The sequence below is a fragment of the Montipora foliosa genome, chromosome 12 (genome assembly GCF_036669935.1).
Source record: "Montipora foliosa isolate CH-2021 chromosome 12, ASM3666993v2, whole genome shotgun sequence".
NCBI classification, from domain to species: Eukaryota; Metazoa; Cnidaria; class Anthozoa; order Scleractinia; family Acroporidae; genus Montipora; species Montipora foliosa.
In genome coordinates, this window is record NC_090880.1 from 35,353,763 (window position 1) to 35,377,916 (window position 24,154).

Here is a 24,154-nt window from a genome sequence, read left to right on the forward strand (position 1 = left end):
TACATGTATACATGCAATTATTGTTTGAAATTGGTTATGCCCTTTCCTGCAGGAGTTAAAAGTTTCTAAATCAGAAGGAAAGGGAAATGGTCCTTATTGTGAAGTTATGCAGAAATACTTTAAATCCAAGCCTTAGTATATTGGATCCCATGACTAGAAGATTTAGGATAACCTTAAATGGAAAACCTGGAAAGATTTTACACCTACTTCATATAATTTCTTTCCAAATGCATTGTTTTGACTTTTTGGATTTCTTTACCCTGCAAGCAGAGTCCCATGAGTTTTTCCTATGTGTGTCGGTTACAGATTAACTAGTCTGACAGAAACCTTTAAATTTTTCAGTAAAAAAATGAAATAGCATCTTATCTTAAGTTTCCAATGAAATGATTCCTTGATTGTCGTGTGTTTGCCAGAGTTGTTCATCCAGACTGTTTGTTTTCGTTTTGTGGTTTTGTGGCTACTGGTCACGTGTGACTGACACCGAATACATTTAAATTTTTAACGCATGCTCAATACTAAATGTGGAGGTGGCAAGCAGAGTCTACTTTCCTCTTCCCGACTTGTCTAGGAAGATCGACAGACACTCTGCTCCCAGGGTAGGATTTCTTTTAAAGATGTCAGTGAGTTTGCATTATTCTTCTGATGAGCCAAGGCAGTAAGGTATTTTACTAGACTTGTACATGTAGCTCTGCCCTTCAACGGCCCTTGGGAAGCAATCATGTAGTTCAAATGAGCAGGAATTCTATGACTTCCCTGTCCCCTTTGGGTTTCCATTTTTTAGGGGGGGACAGTTAACCTTTGATTTGATTGGCACAATGATAATGTGGAAAAATAAAGTCAATATTGTTTTACACTGTTTACAAACATAACATCAACTTTCTTTTGACAAACAAATATGATTACAAATTTGCTAGCCACCTTAGCTGTCAAAAGAACTCACTGCTTCATCATCCCCAGGTTAGAGTGGGTGACATCAACAAAATTATTTAATATACAAAAACAATTCCATTCATAGGAATGAAAAAACTTTTTGATCTTAACGGGACATAGTTTTTCAGTGAGTGATTAACCCATTGACTCCTGGGGGTTCCCCATTGTTGAGTACAATACTCTGGCGTTAGACAGAGTAAAATACTAAGTACGGCCGGTTTAGGGTGAATGGGTTAACATCACAATTATAAAATTTGTTATAAAATAATTAGGATAGTACACACACTCATTGGTCAATAACTGTGTTTGGATGAAAGTATGTAAACACGGCTGTGACATCACACAAATTTTGATTGGTTATGTGTTGTCAGACATTCATTTGATTGACAGGTACATTATTGTTATTTATAAATTATTAATTAGTATCATTAGTAAGGCCGCTAACCTCTTGCCAATAATCATCATATAGATGGAGGGCTAGTATTTGAAAAATAAATAAATAAATAATTGACTATCAAAAAAATCTGTTTTAATCAAGAAGTTAAAAAAACAACATTTTCCTTCATTTGTTGACTTATTTTGAGAAATATTTTATGAAAGCAATAGAGCACTTTTCTCCGTGTTTACATACATGTAGCCTCATCTAAACACTCGGGAAGTTGGGAGTCAATTCTCGACAGCTATGACTGTCTCGAATTCTCACAACTCACCCTCGTATTTTGATGTGGCTATGTAAACACGGAAAAAGTCTTCTATTGCTTAACTAGAATTCGGTGCTACCTTGGTTCACCGCACAGCATGCAAATTGGTCAGAAGAGCATTACTGCCAAATTAGCCCCCTGACTTTTCCCGGTAGTGTAATTTTACTGATATAATAGGCGGCCCCGTATTCTGTAATTTAATCAAGCTTAACATGACGAAATAAAGTTACCAGTTAGCTAGACATTTTTTAAAACGCAAACCTTGGGAATGTTGTGCATTTTGTCACATTTTCTCCAGTTATGTCCTTATTCTTTACCCAACCAGCGTGTTAGCTTATGCGCCCGGCCGTTGTTTGCTTGAGGAACCACCTCGTCTACTTAAAAGTCCATTGCTTGATCTTCGCGGTCAAATTGGAAGTAAAGTAACATTATAATGACAGTAAAAATTATGGGGAGTTCACAAATTTCGTAAATTCCCACCATCCACACGAGTTGCGCTGGCTAGTGGTACAGCGGGCTACTTATGAGCCTTAAGTTTTTGAAACCAGCAGATAGTCAATATGGCGACTTGCTCTGAGGCGAAACAAAGGCGAGTAGAAAAAGAAGTAGAGTTGGGTTTTACTGAAGAAATCAACAACGATGATGCCATTGTTAAGCTGAGAATGACAAGCACATTTTTTCCAAGCAAAATTGGTGGAATCCCAGCATGGTTAAACCTTGAAAATTTGCCAGATTCGAAGCGTATGCTTTGCAAGATATGTCAAAAACCGATGGCATTTTTGTTGCAAGTCTATGCACCGATGGCGCACGATCGAAGCTTCCATCGCTCAATTTTCATATTTTGTTGCAAAGATGGAAAATGCCATGCCCAAAATAGCTCGGGATGTTTCCTTGTTATAAGAAATCAGCTGAAGCGTGAGAACAAGTTTTACAGTTTTCATCCACCTCCTGATCTTGACGAAATGAGAGAACTTTCTTTGGAATCAATATCAGACGAGTTTAAGCCGAAGGCTTGGACAGATTTATGTGATGTGTGTGGTTGCCGAGGAGATAAAATGTGTGCGAAATGTCACATGGCTCAATACTGTGGTAAAGAACACCAGGCAATTGATTGGAAGTCAGGACACAAAGGAATCTGTACACAGTTACTATGCGCTGAAGAAGAATTAAGTCAAAACCACTACTTTGAAGGTGACTGAATAACATTGCGTTGTGCAATTGCCACTGGAATAAACCATTAGGAATGAAGTAAGCCCACTTTACACCAGCACAAACGTCTGGCACGGTACCCTGAAATCTCTATCCCATACAAGAATCTCTGCCAGAAGTTATAGGGGTGCCATACGCATCTCTGGAGGTGTGTTTGGCACTCCAAATATTGGCGCTGTGCCACAATTTTGGAGTGCTGTGCCAGGTTTGTGCATGTGTAAAAGGGGTTTTAACTCCAGCCTCCAATTTCTCATCTCATTATCACCACTAAGAGAAACATGTAGGTTTTGAGAATGAAGAAAATGGTCACTTGATGAAATTTTCTTCTCTCATTATTGCCAAAGGAAATGAATCGGTAGCAGTTGAGAGAATATGCACTTTGATCTGAAGGCTTAAGGGCATCACTGCTTTAGGTGACATTTCAAGGTGTGGTTATTTCATAACATTGTCACTTAAGAGGTGCATAACAATGCTTTGCCAATAATTTTTTTTCAGCCAAATGTAAACATTTTGGGCCACACAATGAAACTTATTAGAACCTTGAATAAGGAGCACCTCATAGTTTGTCATAAGGCAGCTACTTTGTAGAGCTCTCCACCTCTATAAAGAGTAGGCCAAAGCACAACACAATAAATTCCATGCCCTACTGTCCCAAATAGCATTTAACATAAGTCCCACAGAGGTCAGCAAGGGATTCAGACTGTACCTATCGGCTAACTGAAGTCTACATGTAACCAGTTGCCAGCAACTTATCCTCGGGTATTTTAAGACCCTGAGTGTTGGTCTTGTCTGGGTTTGAACCCACAACGTGGCAGTGGGACGCTTAATCAACTGACCCAGCTGGTTCACAGTCAGTAGAAGGTCGCAGTTCCTTTACATAGTCTGAATTTACTTCACAGGAAATTACACAAAGCAAAGAAGCAAAGTTCTTTTTCCTGAATATGAACTGGTGACTGAGACAGAGCCTGATGAAGATAAAAATGATGACAAAAGTGAAGAAGAGAAAATAGATGAATACAAGGATTTTATACAAAGAAATACAGGTCTCACTGGTACTTACAGTGATGACAAAGGACTGGAATCACTCGCATATCTTGGGAAAGAAGCTTTGATTGCAGACAGGCAGTTCAGAAAATTTAAGAAGAGAGTTGCAAGAGAACCAAAACAAGTTTGTACACATATTACAAAATTGCAAAGTGTCACAGAAAATATGTTATTGGTTTGATATAATTATACATTTTTTACATTTCAGGTTTTGCGATATCATAAAAATGGTGAGCCACTATGGGTATCTGATGATGGTAAACCTTCTGATGGAGACATTCCTGCATGTGACTGTGGATCAAAGAGATTCTTTGAATTTCAGGTTGACATGAACATTTTATTGTTTCTTGAATTGACTATGTCAGAGTACCTAATTTTGCTGTTTTCTGGTTAAAAATCAAAACTATATAGAAATCATTTCTTCCCCACATTTGCATCACCGAAGGTGGAACAATTGATTCAACCTGCAGCCAGGGGAAGAGAGCTGTTGCAGACAAAACTTTTGTTGTGAACTACAAACTCACTTAACTGATCAGACATTATTTGGCAAGGCTGCTGCCTAAGAAAACTTTAAAGGGGCCCTCAGAGCTAAACGCTGAGAACTTAGGAGCCCAACATATGAAGTGAAAGGTGTTGCTGTGAAAAATTAAGGCGCCCAGAGCTATTCTTTGGGGGCCCCAGGCTACCGGGCTCCTGTTAGGCAACAGCCTTGATTTGGACAATGTTGAAATTATGCATGTCACGATTCTTGGGACTCAGGAGTCTAAAATTTAATAATTGAAGGGATGTGCAGGGACAAAATGAGATGGACTGTGCAGGCCTGTACCAATGAACAAGCTTTCTCACACACAAGATCAATGGTCAAAATAAACACATGTCGACGCTCGCTCACCTTTTGGATTGTTGAGGAGGTATTGTTATGATCGCAAGAGGCATGTTTTTGCCGTAATTAAACCCACTGACTCTTGGGAGTAAGACTTACCAGTAATAGATTTTACTCTAATGCACCTATCAATGTTAAGCCCCAGGGAGGGGGGGGGGGGGATCGGGCATGGGGCAGGGAATTTTGACATCTTCATTTAAAACAATTCAAATTCTCCACCCCTGGGACAAAATAATTGGTCAAAATCTCCACCCGGGGCAAGTGAAGGTGGTAAAATGTCCTTTGTATGATCAAAATCCCTACCCTGGATACAGACCTCACCATCAAATTCCCGTGGTTACACCAACCCCCTCCCTGGGGCTTAACATTGATAGGTGCATAACGGCAGACGATTTTACTTCTCAATGTGGGGTGGTTCAGAAGTCGTTGTGTTAACAACCTCTACATTCTCTAATTCCCCTTTAATTGATTTTAATTACTTTCAGGTGTGAAATTATGGTTTTTTTGTTTGTTTGTTTTTTTCAAAAAACACAAGCTCTAAACAGCGCAACTGAATCCAATTTTCCCCTCCCAAGAGTGACTCTTTTCAGATTTTAATGAAAGGTGAAAGGGATTATTATTTCATATATTTTAATGATTAACCCTTTCAGCCCCGTGGGGTTCCCCATTGACGAGTAAAATTGTCTGGCGTTAGACAGAGTGAAATCTATAAGTGGCACTATTGGGAGTTAAAGGGTTAATGGGGACATAGTTTTTAAGTGAATCTAGCTGTTGTTAACCCTTTCAGCCCCGTGGGGTTCCCCATTGACGAGTAAAATCATCTGGCGTTAGACAGAGTAAAATCTGTAAGTGGCACTATTGGGAGTTAAAGGATTAATGCCACACAATTTTGTTGCTGACAGGGGAAAAATGGGATGATATGACCCAAAAGGGGATGTTTATTGGAAGCTGGGTATTAATTTTAATATTAAAGCATCATTTTTTAGTACTCTTGTTATTGTTCTTATGAAAAAAAAAATCACAGTGTAAAGTGCAATTGAAGGGATAGGGAATACCACACCAAAGGGGAAAAATAATGTCCCTTTAAAGTTGCTCTACTGTTTCAGTTGTTGTTGACAAAGGAATTTTCAATTTTTATTTCAGGTTATGCCACAGATGCTTAACCACTTGCATGTGGACAGTTTTGAGGATAGTGTAGACTGGGGAACACTAGCAATCTACACTTGTTCGCAAAGCTGTGGCAATGGCAGTGCATACTTGACAGAGTTTCTATGGAAACAAAACTTTGCTGATACAGGAATACCAACCACTGCCCTGGGCATTTAACAAGGAATTGCACTATGGGCCAGGTTGCACTTAGCTGAATTTGAACAGAAATTTGAAACTTATTATTGAGCATCTTGGTTCCCTCTAACAAAATCTTGCTAACTTTACGTAAAATTTTCATCAAGAACATATAGGATAATGGCAATAAGTTTCAAGAAGCAAGTGAAAGACATCTTGGCCAAATAAATGAAAACAAATCAAAATTTTAGTTTTTGTAAAATACCGGTAACATGTACCGTTAATTCTTTACTCACCAGCAATATTATTATTATTATTATTATTATTATTATTATTATTATTATTATTATTATTATTATTATTAGTATTAGTATTATTATTGTATGGCTGGACATGGAGCAGAAGTGCTAGAAGTGTTGAAGTTTTCTCAATTCATGTTAAGGAAATTCTGTTGCTAGCAGTTCTTTTGCTGAAACAGGAAAAAAAAACATGTAAACTTCATTCCTATAACATCACTAATAGTGACCTTAAAGCAATGTCCAGATGAGCAATGTCCAGATGAGCAATTTTATGTGGCAAGTACATTAATTTTGATTGTGTAGATGACAAAACAAACAATACCTAGTTGTTGACAATTAGCAGTTATATGGGTCAGCTATACCTTTGGACAGCAGAGATAAAGCAGACACAAGGCAAGGTTGCCTGGTAGTTCTCCAATGGTGCTCATTGAAGGGCAGGAATTTGCCTTGTGAAGAGTCGTCTACACAAGCAGTTTTTCGTATTTGACAACATGAATTTTTTATTTGTCACAACATTACTGGAAAAAGCTAACATGCTACCTTTTCAACAAATATATTTGTCAAATTGGCCAAAATTTCCTCAAGTTCACAAGCAAATAAAAATTACCACACAAAATTGTCACAAAAAGATTGCTTGTGTGGACTGGGCTTAAGAAAGGAAAATGACAAAGCAATACAAATTGAATTTATGGGACAAGAAAGCCAATGCCCAAAACAAATTGGGAACCAAATTGTCTTAATAAATTAACTGTAACTAAATGTTGCCCACCAAGTTGCAATAAAATTCAAGTCCCAAATGCTTTAAACATTATGTCCCAAATGCTAGCTGTTGATGACGATCGTATCGCACATTTACAGGAATTTTTACAAGTTGGGATTATCAGTCTACTTCATGGAAAGAGGGTACTAACTTTAAAAACTTACTTGGTTTTATCTGAACCACACTTTGAAAGTAACGAGGAGGCAGAAAGCCTTGATCATTTCCCGGACAAAGAATAACATTGTTGGCCGATCTATAAAATTTGAAGCCATCTATAAACATAGGAAAAGCAAAACAAAGTGTTTGGTTCATAAATAAATGACACAAAGGGTTATTAGGCACGAATAGAGACTGTCAAGTTACAATAATATTATTATTATTAAAGTGATGGCTTCAAGAGAATACAACTTATGTTCTCAAGAGTCTTACCACTCAAGGCCTTTTTGAGATTGACGAAAATCAAGACTTCACAGCTTCTCCTCATTCCTGAGGCAAAATTAAATTACCAAGACTACTTTTAGTTTAGATCTACTTGATTTTAATTCAGTGGGTATAAACAAAGGCTGCCATTCCTTTATTCAATGACCTCTGGCTGGTTCTGAAATATTCCATATGTTGTCGTGGGGCCGCCCACTTTTGTAATCCTGTTTCAAATTTTTGACCTGATTGGAAAAGTTACGTCCGAGTTTTGAAGACGTCCAGGTACTGAATCAGCCAGAGGTCACAAATTATGGGCTGGCAGAAAGAATCCAATTGTCTGGGAACAAGAATAGGATAAAAAAATATAGGAAAAAACTACCATTAACTGACCACTAATCACACCTTCTTCACCAGGTTCTCCAGGTGCAAAGTGGATGTGGTTCCTCTTCATTCTAGACAAACCCTGGTGAAAAAGTCATTTAAAAGGAGTTAAAATCCTTATTAACATTAAATACCTTTGGCTTTTACCACTAGATCTTGTCTCGTAATTTTATTTTGCCAACCATGAGGATAATTTGACACACAGTTACTCTTTAGGATACAGCATGGCTTCGACTTCTGTCCTCTTGTAAAATACGGTTGCATGTGATTGACCCTATTCCAGATTAAGAATGCATGGAGGTATTATTTTTAAAACGGTATATCTGGCATTTTAAAGCAACCAGGATATTAAAGATGTATATTTAAAAAAAGCATTTTAGCATGTTTTTGACAGTTTTAATGTGAATCTCCATAAACGCTAAGGAATTCTAACTTCTATTACATTGTATCCCTATTCCAGAATACAGTCAATCAAACACACTCTAAGTCTTACCTGAGCTTTTATTTGTGGCCAACAATCTCGATAAGTGCCATGTAAGACCACTGGTGCCTTTGTATGGTCTGTTATGAGTTCCAACTCAATATCATCAACCTTAATGCAAACATACTGTGTGATCGTTTTTACCATTAAGAAAGAGGATAGTGATAAACAAAAATATTATTGCTGTTGCAAGAATGTTGGCAGATGTATTATTATTATTATTATTATTATTATTATTATTATTATTATTATTATTATCATTATCATTATTATCATCATTATCATTATCATTATTATTATTATTATTATTATTATTATTATTATTATTATTATTATTATTATTATTATTATTATTATTATTATTATTATGGCAGTATGACAACATCTGAATGCCAGATATAAAATAAGAAGCACAAAAAGCTAGGCGGGAACCTGTGACTAGCCCTGTGTGTAAATTTACAATAAAATCCTCTGATTACAAAAAAGACTAATTTTAAAAGTCTTAAAATGATCTAAGCTTGATCTAGCCACCAGGTTGATGCAACAGGTGTTTGAGCATCTTAATTTAGCACAAGAACTTGAAAGTTCTGGCAATGTTCAGGCTACTACTTAAGACAGACTTCTGCATCCATCCTAGAACATCTCTGCTTCGCTTTGCTCCTAGTATTTCCCTCACACTACTACTCCGCCCCTTAAAACATCCACTAACTAATTAAGTACATCCATTGTAATGTTGATTTGAGTGATCTTATAGCCCAAGTACTGCTTCTTGATTTCCCATCATAATGGGGTGTACTTGCAGGTTTTCTCCTCGTCCTTCTGTTTCCAGTTCCCTATCCAAGGGCATCTCCAACAGGGTTATTGTCTTCCTCTCCCTACTTGTTAGTTATTTGTTCTCCATTACTTTATTATTATTATTATTATCATGATGATGATGATGATGAAGGTTGTCATGTTAGAATTTAATTAATATTCAGTTAGTATGTTGCACCTAATCTTTTTTTGCTTTTAAGTATGATGGTCCATTCTCTATGATTTGTGAAGTTATTTCATCACCAAGCTAGTAAGAGGGATGGATCTTTTTTAAATTCGTGTTACAACCTCTTTTGCACTGCAAAACTTCTTGGAGGACACCAATGCAAAGCTGTTTGTTATGCTGAATTAAAGTAGAGTAGACCCACAGATCTCATTAGCTCTGTACTAAAACAAACTTTTGCTACTTTGAAAGGTTGCATACAATCAAAGATTTTACCAGATAAATAAGAAGAGTTTTGTAGTGTAAAAAATTGGTTGGGGTGTAACTGCACTTTAATACACTCTTCGTGGATACTATGATTGTGTATGCAGTCAACAAGGTTCCGACATTCTTGGGTAAACTGTGCAAAAAACACCAACATAGCTTAAGGCTATGCTTCAGTAAAAATGGAGATTAGTTTTAGAATTTGGCTTTACAGTCATTTTTAGTTTTAGAGAAGGCAATGTGGACACAATATGCAAGTGCCTATTTTTTTGCAGCCAAGGAAGAGCTGTTATTGTCACAAACTTGCATGGTGTGTCCTTGATTGGCTCTGATTTGTAGTCTTTTTGTTGATGGATCATCTCTAAGAGCAAACCGTTGCTTGTCATTATTGGCAACAACTTGTCTGATGTCATCCTCGCAATAATGCTTGAACTGTCGTAGCTTTAGAAGATCATCCACAAAAACAAAACCTACCATTGAAGAAAGAAATTTACAACCAAAAAGGTGACAGTCAATTTTTAGATTAAGTAGTAGTATTTTTCAAGGAAAAGTTTGGTATGCTCTAACAAAGTCGTTAAGTAAGGTTATTATGAAACATGAATAACAGGCTAAAGTGGACATATACAAAACATGGACCCAAGGTCCATGGACCACCCCTATGGACCTGGTCAATGGACAACCCCTGTGAACCACCCCTCATTTTGCAAAGTTACAAGCAGAAAAATCTTTAGGCGAAAAACAGAAGTATCTTCACACTTATCTGGACAATTAAAGCTGAATTGTTCACGTGGTTTCAATGAGATTCGAATCCATGATCTCTGCAATGCCAGTCAACACTCTACCAACTGAGCTTTAAAGCCACTCAGTTGGGAGCAGGTCAATTTGTCAGGCTCATTTGTTTCAGTGAAGGGCTCGATAAATGAAACAAAACTTATACTTGAAAAGAAGGTTATAGATGCGGGTTATGGAGCCACCAAGTAGGTGGTATAATTAAGTGTCCATAAGTCAGGCTATTGCTTAAATCAGTAGCCCACAACTAGGAGCAAACAACAGCCCTATATATCCTGTCATGGCATTTTCACAGACCACAATATATTTTGTGGATTGAATTTCCTGCTACTGAGGCTCAGGAGCCTGATCACCAATCACAAGAAACTAGAATTGTCTTTTTGCAGAAAAGGCAGTCTAAAAATAGATCGTACATGGGCTCCTCGTCTTTAAAAATATCATGACATAGGCTTAGTATGCAGCACTGTCAGCTCTCCCAGATAAACCAGGAGACTCCACTAAAGCACAAGACATTTTTGAGCCACAAACGGGAACCAAAGTGAGCTGTTTGCCTTTTTGTATATTTAACTTGCCGTGACACTACCACAAGTAAATTGCTAAGTATCATTTCTCTTTTTCATATGTTAAGTCTCTAAAATTAGTTTTACAGTCTAGGAGAGAATATTGCTCTGGCGTTTGAAATGTCCACTCCCAGTTTCCAACTACCGGTATGTCACAAAAACACCTTGCATTGTTCTCAAGTTTCCTAACAACCCACATCCATATCATCTCGAGAATTTCATTATGGCATGACAACAATGGATTTTGTTGAATAGCTTGGGATAATACACTGTTCGCATTTCACCATTCAAACTACTTTTATCAACGGCTCTGTATCTTATTACCACTGAATTTTGAGCATGTGGACAATTCGATAAAGATAATTTTGCAAACCCACCAAACAATACTATCGCAAAAATTTTGCCTGTCCAATTTAGGGAAAATGAGATCCACGCTACACTACAAAAGAAATTGTAACAAATTCACAAAGCATTGCAAATAAACTAACATAATTTGCATCTTTTGGCTCTGGCACACCCCTTGGGCACATGATACTACTACATAAATATTTGAACCTTCTGTCATTTGAAGTCCCTCTCTCGCTGCTCCATGTCGCAGGATATAGGAAAGAGCTCTGGAGAGTTTCACATTGTGGTCCGATTTCTGAAACAAAACGTTTCCGAGCAAACTTGGTGCAAGAATAATGACAATAAGCACATAAAGACAAAATCGACTAACTCATGTTGTGCCCAATTTAAACCCTTTGGAAATTAGACGTTTTGTTCCAGGCAATTCCATATAAATATGAATCCTACATTATAATGCAAAGAGATTTGACTTGGTTACAGCCCATTTATTTGGTCTATCATCATCAAAATCATCATCCAGACAGGTCGGATGTAGTGGCAGCCATAATAATGTTCGCCTTTCACCCGGTGCGAAATCAAGCAATATGGCACCCAATCTTCCTGCCCTATCCGCGTTCAGAGAAGAACAAGATTTGGTCTTAATCCATAGAAAATCTAGGGGTTCTGAATGTGAGAGCTGACTTTACTAACATGACGTTTCCCAGTGTCGACCTTCTGAGAGCCACTCATGATGTTGTTTACTGCAACGGGCTGGTACTTTATGTATTACGAACGAGCTGCACTCCTACTGCGTACCCATGCAAAATCCGCTTCGGATAGGCTCGAATTATCGAGGGAGTCTGGAAGGTTAATGAAGAACGGAGCATATCGCTGTGCCAATACCGGGTGGGGATTTTGCACTGCCTTTTTAACCTTTCCCAGAACGGGAAAATAAAGCAGTTTAATTACTCGCATTTAGAATAGAAATTAGCAAACAACACCTTTGATGCAACCCTGTGGGTATTAATGAATGACGCCAGGAGCCCCTGATGACGCATAATTTACAAGATTCAAGTCGCTGTCGTGTGTCTAAATTAGGAACAAAAGTATAATTGCTTTATTTCAACTTTGCTTGAAAATATTTTAGATATCACGCTTAAATTTTTATCCCTCTGGTGAAGATCTTTAGGAAGTCTGTCCTTGTGACCAGGAACATTTTTAATTTATAAATAATTGAGCCAGATTGCGTTAATTTCTCTCTTGATCACACTTCAGCCTTCAGATTCGAAAAGTTCACGATTCGCTATAATCATTTCCCCGCCTGTGAACCAAGTTCTCCGAAAATCAACCGGGCAAACAACGATTTCTGAGTTCGGGTGCACTGCGGAAAGCGCTGTCATTAGCTGAGTGGTTCAATATCGACCAACAGGTCTCCGGCCTCTAGACTTTGGTTAAGGGCGACAGAGATCTTGGTAATAGTCCCATCAATAGGCGCGCTGACATTAGTTTCCATCTTCATGGCACTAAGCACAACCAAAGGTGCACCTTTCTTCACTACTTCCTTCTCCTTGACACGAATGCCGACTACTTTTCCTGGCATGGGGGCCCCAACTGAGCCCCTAACTGACTTGTCTGCCTTGGGGTGTCGTTCAAGTGTCTGCAAAATAAATCAAACACGAAGATTGGTCTTAAAAATATAATACGCCTTAAACTCGCAGTTTTAAATGAATGGGATGTTTTTGCAGCCTTTTAAATCCAGGTCAACTAATATCCTGAGAGGCAAATCCATGCTTCGGAAAAAGGAACCCAACCTCTCTCCATACGAAATATGTTGACCTTGAAAATGGTAACTTCATCACCCTGTATAATGCCGAGATCGTAGCATGTTAATGGGACAACTCAAATGTGCAAGGTAAGAGTTGGTGGTATTTCAACCACGTTCCCAGACCCAAGGGCCTCTTTGTCGATGAGGAGAGAGACCCCAACCAGGGTCTCTTCTCAACGACAACGGAGACCCTGGGAACGAGAAGGGTGGTATTTGAGACCATGAGAGGAATGAGCCCTATCGTACAATGAGAAACAAGGGTCTTGCCTGTGCGATAACAATTATCGACTCGCAACCTCGCTCCCAGGCTTTTCTCCGCCCCCTCGGGGTAGAAAAGCCCTGGGAACGAGGTTGCTCGACTCGTTGGGTCTAGACGTGGCTATTTACAACAGTTCAGTCTCATGACTGGTTCAGAAAACAAGGAGCACAAAAAATAGACAACTGAGCCTAATCTTCAACACAGTCGAGATACATCCTATATTGGCCCAATGAGATTTGAGGTTGTAAAGAGCTGCGTGCTATCTGAAATCGCCAGGCGATGAATCTATTAATGATGATGATGATGATGAAGATGATGATAATGATGATGATGATGAAGATGACGATGATGGTGAAAGAATACGAATTCAACCTGCCTACCTTGGTAACAGATTTATCCTCCACCATAACAGTCCTAAGCTGTCCATTCATTTCACAGAACACTTCTCTCTGTCCATTGGGGTGAAGATTACTGATGGCAAGGACCTTGATGTTCAAAACTTTTCCTGGTTGAATCTCCACTTGGAACTCTTCCCCAATATCGGGTCCAGTAAAGAACAGCCTGGTAGGAAGTCCGTTAACTGGACCGAACTCTTCTCTAAACAACATGTAATCTCTAAATACTTTTGGATACAAAGCAGCGCTAAGGACGTCTTGATCTTGGATGGCATTTTGTCCTAAAAAGATACAACCATGAGTTGGTTATATTCTTGAAGAGATCTTAGACGGAGACAGAGTATTCCCTTCACCTGTTCGTTTACGGCATATGCCGTTTTCAGAATGATTGAAATTTCGCTCCTGACATGGGCACCGGCCACGTGAGTGAACAGGGTCTGAAACCATTCCGATTTCGGAATACGTGTTGTTTCGGAAAACCTTCCGATTTTCACTCTTATTTACGTGACAAGTGTGTTGGCCTTTAAGTACCCCAAATGCAAGTACAAATTTTGCCGTTTTTCCCACAAAGAAGTGCTGCAATATGAGGCTGGGCACACTAACCCTCCCCTCGAAAAAGAGTTTTCCCAAGAATTCATATTCCTCCTCCTTATCCCTCCCAAAAAAATGCTGTATGAACCAAATTTTCGAAGCTTTTTGCCACGCTAAATTCGGCTGCTCGAGACTTAGGGAAGTCTTGTAACTCTCCTCATGTGCCATTATCAACGTTGAGAAGGAATAATGTCATCGACAGATCATTTTACCAAAATCTTCTTGCAGCTTTGACTTCAAGGCATCGAAGTCGAGCGGCTCCAAAGATTCACCCGGTCTGCCTTCAATGGTCGGACGTCCCTTCAAAATCTATGGATAAAAAAAACAACAACAAAAGACACGTAAAAAACGAAATTTCGATGCTACTTTTCGCCGATCTAATGTGTGAATTTCAAACCAGGAGATCCAGAGTTCAACCGCGGGCCGACGAAATGACCGACCTCTTCAAATAAGAGAGCTCTGCCAATGTTCGGCCTTTATATGAGTTTTGTATCTCACAACACCTTCATAGGGACCTTAAGATCTACTCCCATTTCAGTTACTTTGGTAGCTCGGCTTGTTTGAAGAAGTCAAATAAACGGAAACAAGCACCAAAACGTCTAAATAACCGTGGAACGGAGTATGCAGATTTAGGTGGAGAAGGAAAGAGTAAAACTGTCCAGTCAGGGAACACTGCATACTTGAGTGAATGACTGACGATGATCCTGATGGGAGGGGACGGTAACAATCTCACCTTGGTTCTAAGTGGTTCTGGGAATCCCCCGTGGGGTTGTCCGAGGTAACCCTGCATAAATTCCACAACTGAGGAAGGAAAATCAAGTTCATCGGCCTTGAGGAGAACGTCGCGCTCATCGAGTTTATTCTGTACCATAAATTGAGCTAAATCTCCGACAACTTTGGAAGTGGGTGTCACCTGAAACAGCGAAAATTTATAACTATGAGGTGTTATGGATACTTGGTTCCGAAGTCACACTAACTTCCGCTCTGGTGGTCAAAACCAACAAAACTACTTCTCATGACTGAACTCACCATGTTACTCTTGGGTTCAAACGTTGTTATTGCTGTTATTACAGTTGAGCCCACGTTTCAGCGGTGTTCGTTTCAGAGCGCGCGGAAGCGAGACTTTAGGGTCAACATTTGATCAAATAAAAAGAAGAGTAAGAGATCTTCTAAGCGCGCGAAATGCGAAAAAAATGAGTTATCTACAGTTGTTGAAGGGAAGTAGCCCTCGATAGTTTTGCATATTTAGGGGTGTTACTTCCGTTAACGCAACCATATGCTATACGGTGCCTTGCCATACTTTCCCACGATAAAATGTGGCCAGACAAACCTCAAATTACTCGGAAAAAAAGGGAATAAAACAGTCGTTCGATAATAAATACTTGTTTTGACCCAAAAGCCTTGTTTTCGGGCCTCCTGAACCTAACACCGATGAGACCGGGGCTCAACCGTAATTACAGCTATTATATATAGTAGATTCGTTCAACACCCCAAGACGGATCAAGGAGTAAGGGTCTTTGAATAGTTGAGACCGAATGGCTTCACGGATAAGGACAACAAACCATAGGGGCCCCTCTTCTAACATGACATTAAAGGAAGTTAATGTGCTTACAGACTGCATCATGTAATTAGTAATTATGTCCTTATGCGACGAGGATTAGAGGGAGGAGAAGGTCGAGGGAAAAACATCGCCAATAAAAGTAAAGTAACTCGTTATAAATGGAAAGCTGGATCCTCGACAACCATAGGTAAATTCCATGTTCCTTTTACAATTCGCGATACATATGGGAAGAAAGAGTGAGGCTTTTTTTTTTACAGCGTATGGAAGGGGCGCTTCCTTCTAACTTCAAACTCCACAAGATAGATTTGTCGCTCTTCCCAGAGAGAAATCGTTATTTGAAACAAAGAAGACCACACTTCGTCAATCGAACGGTCTATGTCTAAGTGTACCTTGACTACATCTCCCAAGAGTTTATTCGCCATTGTGTACTTTTTCTTGACTTCTGTAAACTGATCAGCCAGCCCGAGGGAGTAAGCCTGGAAATGAAGATTCGTGTACTGTCCCCCTGGAATCTCGTTTTCGTAGACGTCCGCATTTCCTGTCTTCATTGTCACTGTGCTTTCAAATGGAGCGTACAGCTGGCGAGCTCGTTCCCAGTACTCGCTGTATTCATGGACTCGTTCGATAGGAATACCTAGAAGTTACAAGGTGTTGTACTCAGGGCAAACTTAAGTAAAACACATTTCGGATCTGCAGGCAAATACTTTAAAATCGAATGTATATCACCTATAAGGCGCATTTTTCATATGGATACGCCTAAATGCCCTCTACACAAATGAGAAATATTTCAAATTTAATAACACGCTTAAGAAATCCAACTGACAGGAGACCAGCTCGCCACGTACTAGAAGGTGGTAGACAAATCCTGCTTGTGAGGAAAGCGGAATCTGGGCGCGGCGCATGCGCAGGCAAATCCAAAGCCCTGACCTCTGAGCCACACTTCCTCGGGTGGTCGTGAATTGAACTTTGGGGAAGTTTGCAATATGCCAAAGAGTTCCTCATTCCATTTGCGTTGAATGCAATTGTTTCTACACGACCCTCCAAGCTACAAACTTAAATACTTGTGTGAATAAATGCACTACGATGCAAAAGATGATGCTGTGTGCGTAAGAAATGATTGCAGCTTAATTAAAACAGCACAAACCTGTTTCCTTTTCCGTGTTTTGCAAGGCAGCAACAATGGCGCCCATACTGGGCTGTGACGTCATTCCTGAGAGGGAATCCACTGCCACATCCACCACATCAGCTCCAGCCTCCGACGCGGCCAGCATGGAGGCTACGCCTGCTCCAGCGGTATCATGGGTATGCACGTGGATAGGCAGCTTGGGAAACTGCGCACGTAGGGAACCAATCAACAGCGAGGCACCATTGGGTTTCAAGACACCAGCCATATCCTGTGGTAGAAAGAAAAATAAAGATAACATAAAACAAACCGAGGCCACAGAACCGGGATTTCTGCCATGTCTGTGCGTTCCAAGTATAACTAATTCTAAGAAATTTCACAACAAAGCATATCGTTTCCCATACCCTTCTTAACGGTCTGATAACACAGCTTTCCTTCACTCAGGCTAACGTTTGTTGTTGTTTTTTTTTTTTTCTTTTCCTTTCTTCTCCTTTCTGCCGTCGGACTACCGGGAGGTCACGGATTCAAATCCCGCAGGACCAACAAAAAAAATTAACTGAGGACAAAGTGCATACACACTCTAAGCAAAAAGAGCGCGCGGAATACCTGGTGTTGCGGTCAGAGGCAATTATCCGAAGAAAATAGTGCGAGGCTTCGAAGTGGTATCTCAGAAAGGTTATGGTGTATAAAGTAACAAAAGACAAAACAGCTAAAAGTCAAGGAATCGTACCCAACCTCGTTTCAAGTGTTTCAGGGATGGTAAGAAGACAGACCCTGGGAGCAAAGTTGGAATCTTACCTTGATACAGAGCACATGAATGCCCGCTTTCGCCAGTTCAGTCGCCAGATTCATGTAGTAATCAATATTGTACTTCGCGCCTTTTGGATTGGATACGTCTCCGGTGTATGAAATTGCTGCCTCCACAACACCACCCGCCTGGCCAGCGGCTTCAATACCAAGCTAACCAAGGAGAATAGAAGACATAAATAGAACTTTTGTAACCAACACAATACGCTACATTGAAATTTAAAGAACTGAAGCAAGCAGCTTGCATGGGAATTACTGTGATGTTTGCTCTCGAAACGGTATTAAATTCGCACCAGCTTATTTGAACGCGGTCGATGACGACAACGATGACGGAATAGAGGATAAGGGAATCCGAAGAATCCGAAGAAAACCCTACTAGAGTCGACTACACAATGGCGAAGAGCAAGCGCCCTTAATAGTCCAGTTTCCAGTTATCCATGACCACTGAATAAAAACACTGAGGACGCATTTTTACAGGGTTACCCTCTATCTGAAGTGAATATATTCACAAATTCCAGTGAGAAGATGACTTGTTTACTACTCTGTCTATTGTTAAGTTTCAAATTTCAGGCACCTTCCTGCCGGTATTTGTGAATATGCTCAGGTCGGATGGAGGCTAACCTTGTAAAAATGCGTCCTCAGTGTTTTTATTCAGTGGTCATGGAGAACATGAAACTGGGCGGCACATGCCCTGCTCCTCATAAACAAACAGATTCTCGTTAATTCGAATAAGTAATTGCAGAAGATATCGAACTCTGGAAGGAATATTAGTGACTACTGCATCATCTGTGATCACTCGCGATCGCGGAGAGAAGGGTAGGTTCTGTCATAAGAGCACTTAACTCCCGCTAATATGTCCTGGGTTCGATTAGCCTGGGTAGCTGGCAGGATATTTTATGGTAGGATTGTGTAAACACTCGCGAGTTCGATGGTTTAGGCCGCAAGTCGGCCGCGACTGGCATGGGGACTAGTAATGACGAAGCAACCATCTATTTACTCCCACGTTTGAATAATCCTGCAATAAAAATATCCCACCAGCTACGAAGGCCAGGGTTCGATTTCCAGACTGGACGCCAAATGTAGGATGAATTTGTCCGTAGTTTTTCTCCGGATGCTCGGGTTTTCCCTTTCTCATTAAAAAAGTAAAACTTTGATTTGACTTGATCCACTTTAATTCGATCCGCGGTCTTCCAAATTCTGAACCGAGCACAGGTGTTATAACGTAACTTGCAATTATTCCTAAGCTTACCTGCAAGTTAGGGAGATAATTCAGGGAATCAAACACCCTAAAGATATCCATTCCCATTTCGTGCGCTTTCTCACAGAATTTAAACACTACATTATCAGGGTAGCTGGTGTAACCCACGGCATTGGCACCTCTAAGCAGCATCTGAAAGGGAATGTTGGGTACTGCTTCACGAAGGAGCGCCAGTCGTTCCCAAGGACACTCGTACAGAAAGCGCAGCGCGACGTCAAACGTTGCACCTTGAAAAAAAAAAAAAAAAGAGGAAGCGATCAGGGGCCTGTTTTTCCGTTTGGATGACTTCTGGACGTCGTACTGTCCTAAAGCAGCTTCAACTGTTTTAGTTTCTTCAAATTCTTTTCGAAATTGTCGAGGTAGGTAATGTCAATTTTCGTGCGTCCAGATAAACCAAAAACTGCTTCCGAGGAACTGGATATTTAAGTTCGAGCTACCATTATTTGCCTTCTGCTATGGATAATATAACAATTTTCATTGCGCAAATACTCTATGTATTGTTGAGTATAATAATAATAATAATAATAATAATAATTTGATAATAAAAATTAACGGTAAAACTACGACGTTTCGAAGTCTCCATGACCTCATTATCAAGTAAAATGTAAAATGTTAAAATTGATGTAAAATTGTAGCTCAGAGATTATATACAAATAAAATGTGATAAACTTCATTGGAATAATGAGCGTTCATTGTTATTGGTGTTTAACGTGTCAGTTCGTCCAAAAACACGCGGCCGGCCTCCTAAACACTACCATCCCTTACTACAAAAAGAAAAACAGCTCGAGTCCGTCGTCAGAAAAATCTTGCCAAAGCCGATTGCTGACACAGTTTGTCGTAAAGGTTCCCGTCTTGCTCACCTTTATGGTCTTCCAAAGACTCACAAACAGCAACTATCAATGCGACCGATACTATCATCGACTGGGACCTACAACTTCGCCCTGGCCAAGTGGCTTGAAGAGAAGCTTAAGCCCCTTTCATTAAACCAGCACACTATCTGCGATATCTTCTCCTTCGCCGAAGAGATAAGCGAAACACCACTCAACCCGAATGACATTCTTGTGTCCTATGACGTATGTGCTTTATTTACCAACGTGCCACTCGACGAGACTATTGAGATCATCGCTGAGAAAGCCTTTAAAAACAACTGGTTTAATGAAACGCATGGTCTCAACCTCACAAAGACAGGCCTTACCGAACTTTTAAGAATAGCAACCAAAGATCAGCTATTTCAGTTCGACGGTGAACTTTATGAGCAGGTGGACGGTGTGGCCATGGGCTCGCCCCTGGGACCCCTTATGGCAAACGTTTTCCTGTGCTCCATTGAAGAACTACTGGATCGCAACAACAAGTTACCAAGTTTCTATAAAAGGTACGTCGACGACACATTAGCCACGATGCCGAATATTCAAGCCGCAACAGCCTTCCTTTCAACATTGAACGAATGCCATCCTGCTATACAGTTCACAATGGAAATTGCTGAAAACAACAAGCTTCCATTCCTCGGTATCATGATCGAGAAAAGCGGTTGCCACCTGACAACAAGCGTATATCGTAAACCAACTGATACAGGACTGCTCTTACATTACCAGAGCCATGTCGATCAGCGTTACAAAAGATCTCTGCTGAATACAATGCTGAACCGAGCTTACCGCCTGTCATCAACGAAAGAATCTTTTACGAAGGAATGCCAACATCTCAAGCGGATGTTTACCAAGCTTAATTACCCAGTGAAACTCATCAACTCAGCTATCGCCGGGTACACGAGGTTTACGATCCAAAGCCGTCATGAAATCCCAACTGAAGCTGACGCGGCTACACCAAAACCTGTCAGAATAACTTTGCCATTTAAAGACCAAAAATCGGCCGACACAGTAAGACATCAGCTGAAAGATCTTGGCCGGAAAATCGGAACTGACCTACAACCAGTTTTCACGAGTCGTAAGATCGAGGAAAAGCTCAAGATACAAGAAGAGAAGCCCGCTTTAATTAACCACCAATGCGTTGTTTACATTTTCAAATGTGATTCGTGCGATGCGGATTATATCGGTTATACCACACGCCATCTTCATCAACGCATAGAAGAACATAAAGCCTCTGTCATTGGCAAGCATCTGAAAGAAGCCCACGGCGTAGCGTTCACTAGCCTAGCGGAAATGTTTTCTGTTCTCAAGAAATGCCGCGGGAAAATGGACTGCCTAATTCACGAAATGTTATTCATTCGCGAACGAAAACCAAAGCTAAACACGCAGTCTGACTCAATACGTGCAAAAGTATTTATTTAAACATATACTGCACGAACTGACACGTTAAACACCAATAACAATGAACGCTCATTATTCCAATGAAGTTTATCACATTTTATTTGTATATAATCTCTGAGCTACAATTTTACATCAATTTTAACATTTTACATTTTACTTGATAATGAGGTCATGGAGACTTCGAAACGTCGTAGTTTTACCGTTAATTTTTATTATCAAATGTATTTCTAAACGTTCTCTGATTATAATAATAATAATAATAATAATAATAATAATAATAATAATAATAATAATAATAATAATAATAATAAGTTATTAAGGAATATAAACTCTTGTTCCTTTCTCAAATGTTGGTTCGTTAGTTATTACCAATTGGTTTGTAAATAGGTTTAACAGTAGGGATTGTTACACAATAGTGCCTTTTCCTACTTATATTTGTAAGCATACTTACGTACTACATACTGCATAATAATATTAGGTAAATGCATGCGAATGTAGGTAATTGAGTATGAATGTAGGTCAATGCTGGGTTTTTTTGCGCAAGTTCGAAACCCGTCACACAAATGAGTCAACAACACCAAATATTTCTTTTGTTTCGTCATCACTGCTGCCTCACGCAGCAGCACGCGTATGATCGATCTCCACAAGTTTCCCAACCAGGTTCGAGCCACGCACTCGTTGCACAAGGTCTCCATGGAAATACAAGTGTGTCAATGCGCATTTCGCATCCACGCTGGAAGTTGTTACATCCGTTTGCAGTGCTAAACCCCATCCAACGATGAGTTAACAAAATTGGACAGTGTTACATCCTTTCTATACTCAGCCCAACCAAGCCCAAACAAACAAGGATCAAGGATTACTATACTGCACTTACTCACCTCCCCAACATTCTAAACTAAAAGCATTAGCAAAGTAATGCGACACAAAAGGCGCAACTTTCAGCATATCATGGGTGCGTACTCTGGTAGCCAGTAGCGACTGATGTGCGTCTCGGAATGTTGTATCTGTAAGAAGAAGTCGGCCGCACTTGCGAACATTTTTGGCAAACCCTTCTGGTCCTTGTTGAAGCAACACGTCACGAAAGCCACTGGGTCTCAGATAACAACCATTGCCTGCACTTGATGCTTTGGGAACCTTAAAATAAGCCAAGATATATTAATGCAAATAATTTGACACAATTGCCAAAGTATCCTTGGAGAGCAAGCGACTTGCCGTGGCACAAAAATAAAGAACCACGATTTCATATTTACAGTCAACTCGCCCGGAATCGTCGTGATCATGTTGCAAGAATTAAAACCCTTGTTATTTTCTTACTAATCCTTTCTTTGAATTTTTTTAACATTGTCCATGACTTGACATAAAGCTGCAAAAAGTCGCGAATGTGATCCCACCAAAGCATCAGCCAACCCGTCTACCGAATTATTAGCGACCAACCGCCAACACGTTGTCAGTAACTCGAAGTACGAGAAGGTCCATAGATGCCGATTCGTTGCATTTGCCTAAACCCTAAGCATTTCAAATCCTTCCACAACACCAATAATTCAGGGCTTAAATCTGCAGCCCCAAGGTGGGAGTGCTTAGAATTAACACTAAGAGTTTTTAAAGGGCTAATCAATGAAATTAAGCCTATGCACAAACATCCGCGGTAACACCTAATAACTAACCGGTGAAACGACCGATAAACACTAAAAGGGATGAAAAATATGACCCAGCAATATCACGGAGACGATTTTCGGGCATGATGACCAGTTACCCCTCTACCGATTCCACTCTTAACCATACAAAGTAACCATACAAGTACGAAGTCCTCAGCACTCACACACGTGACCCAACCAGCCCAAAAACTCTGACTCTAACCATCTTTAGCCAAGGTTAAGGCACCATGACGTCACTTGACTTTTGATTATTGATTCTAGTCCAGTCAGTTTTCCCTCACATAAATCTGCACGTATGTAGAAGGATGCCAATTGAAACTACTCAAGCAAGAATGGCAGTTTTGAGCGACACTATGTCGCTCGACTGATCCGTAAAAGGAAATGACGATAGGTTACGTCTGAATGCAAATGATTTATCTCCACAGTTTTCAACCTCTGATAATTTTGATTTCTTCAAATATATCAATAGGGACTTTAAGATCAACGACGGCAACGTCGACGAAAAACGTAACCTAAGAATATAACTATTGCTCTAACGCAAGTCTTTCGCGATTATTCATTCTCATTTTCGTTGTCTAATATTGGTGGAGCATCCTTAAATAAATAGACCGATTTCGATATATTAAAATGCCTTTATTCCCCAGAGCCTCGAGATGATGCCTTTTGTTTGGGACTGAATTTTTTATATATCGAAAGAGGGCTATTGGGCACGAGCGGTTTGAGGATGAAAATACACCTTATTCCAAAATGGCCGTCATGGTAGTGTTCTTTGTTTCCATGCAAATTGGGCCTTATGGTCTCGCTTTCAAACGTAAAATTCAAAAGAATATTTAACCTTGAACGAGGCCAAAAGGGCCAATTTGCATGGAAACAAAAGAATAATAAAATGGCGGCCATTTTGGAATAAGGTGTATAGAGATTCAAAGATTTACATTGTCAAAATCTCAAATTTGACTTATTCCAAAATGGCCGTCATGGTAGTGTTCTTTGTTTCCATGCAAATTGGCCCTTATGGTCTCGCTTTCAAACGTAAAATTCAAAAGAATATTTAACCTTGAACGAGGCCAAAAGGGCCAATTTGCATGGAAACAAAAGAATAATAAAATGG

At 39.8% G+C, this 24,154-nt stretch overlaps 5 protein-coding genes across 13 annotated transcripts in view; 2 read left to right on the forward strand and 3 right to left on the reverse strand.

The window, feature by feature from the left end:
* LOC137978858 (uncharacterized) overlaps nucleotides 1-2,011 on the reverse strand; it is an 87,294-nt gene extending 85,283 nt beyond the window's left edge. For both annotated transcript variants that reach the window (XM_068825970.1, XM_068825969.1), the window contains exon 1: nucleotides 1,893-2,011. The gene's annotated coding sequence lies outside the window, so the exon portion shown is untranslated. The remainder of the gene's footprint in view (nucleotides 1-1,892) is intronic.
* Nucleotides 2,012-2,173: 162 nt separating this feature from the next.
* On the forward strand, nucleotides 2,174-7,211 carry LOC137978860 (programmed cell death protein 2-like). Of its 2 annotated transcripts, XR_011118226.1 has the most exons (5): nucleotides 2,174-2,822; nucleotides 3,740-4,008; nucleotides 4,093-4,206; nucleotides 4,668-4,795; nucleotides 5,911-7,211. XR_011118226.1 is itself a non-coding variant. In XM_068825972.1 (4 exons), the coding sequence occupies exons 1-4, from the start codon at nucleotides 2,192-2,194 to the stop codon at nucleotides 6,091-6,093; spliced, it is 1,197 nt and encodes a 398-aa protein (XP_068682073.1). In that variant the 5' UTR covers nucleotides 2,174-2,191; the 3' UTR covers nucleotides 6,094-7,187. The 2 variants fall into 2 exon arrangements, 1 of the variants encoding a protein (XP_068682073.1); XM_068825972.1 differs by lacking the exon at nucleotides 4,668-4,795 and having other exon boundaries at nucleotides 5,911-7,187.
* On the reverse strand, nucleotides 6,382-12,271 carry LOC137978861 (tRNA 2'-phosphotransferase 1-like). 7 transcript variants are annotated; one of them, XM_068825974.1, is made up of 8 exons: nucleotides 12,020-12,271; nucleotides 11,537-11,624; nucleotides 9,936-10,102; nucleotides 8,405-8,503; nucleotides 7,921-7,993; nucleotides 7,540-7,596; nucleotides 7,275-7,382; nucleotides 6,382-6,520 (listed from the first exon to the last, which is right to left on the reverse strand). In XM_068825974.1, exons 1-8 carry the CDS (start codon nucleotides 12,056-12,058, stop codon nucleotides 6,489-6,491), a joined length of 663 nt encoding a protein of 220 aa, XP_068682075.1. In that variant the 5' UTR covers nucleotides 12,059-12,271; the 3' UTR covers nucleotides 6,382-6,488. The 7 variants fall into 7 exon arrangements, with proteins under 7 accessions (XP_068682075.1, XP_068682080.1, XP_068682078.1 ...); XM_068825979.1 differs by lacking the exon at nucleotides 7,540-7,596 and having other exon boundaries at nucleotides 7,933-7,993; XM_068825977.1 differs by lacking the exon at nucleotides 7,540-7,596.
* A 118-nt stretch (nucleotides 12,272-12,389) lies between these two features.
* Nucleotides 12,390-24,154, reverse strand: part of LOC137978856 (pyruvate carboxylase, mitochondrial-like) — a 20,622-nt gene continuing 8,857 nt past the window's right edge. The window contains exons 8-16 of the mRNA XM_068825966.1: nucleotides 22,270-22,525; nucleotides 19,119-19,354; nucleotides 17,861-18,022; nucleotides 17,084-17,333; nucleotides 16,329-16,573; nucleotides 15,112-15,291; nucleotides 14,591-14,687; nucleotides 13,773-14,068; nucleotides 12,390-12,965 (exon numbers count right to left, since the gene is read on the reverse strand). Coding sequence (XP_068682067.1) covers nucleotides 12,708-12,965; nucleotides 13,773-14,068; nucleotides 14,591-14,687; nucleotides 15,112-15,291; nucleotides 16,329-16,573; nucleotides 17,084-17,333; nucleotides 17,861-18,022; nucleotides 19,119-19,354; nucleotides 22,270-22,525 — 1,980 coding nt within the window. The 3' untranslated portion in view covers nucleotides 12,390-12,707. The remainder of the gene's footprint in view (nucleotides 12,966-13,772; nucleotides 14,069-14,590; nucleotides 14,688-15,111; nucleotides 15,292-16,328; nucleotides 16,574-17,083; nucleotides 17,334-17,860; nucleotides 18,023-19,118; nucleotides 19,355-22,269; nucleotides 22,526-24,154) is intronic.
* Nucleotides 19,856-21,628, forward strand: LOC137979401 (uncharacterized). Its single transcript, XM_068826653.1, has one exon. It carries the CDS (start codon nucleotides 20,027-20,029, stop codon nucleotides 21,410-21,412), a length of 1,386 nt encoding a protein of 461 aa, XP_068682754.1. The 5' UTR covers nucleotides 19,856-20,026; the 3' UTR covers nucleotides 21,413-21,628.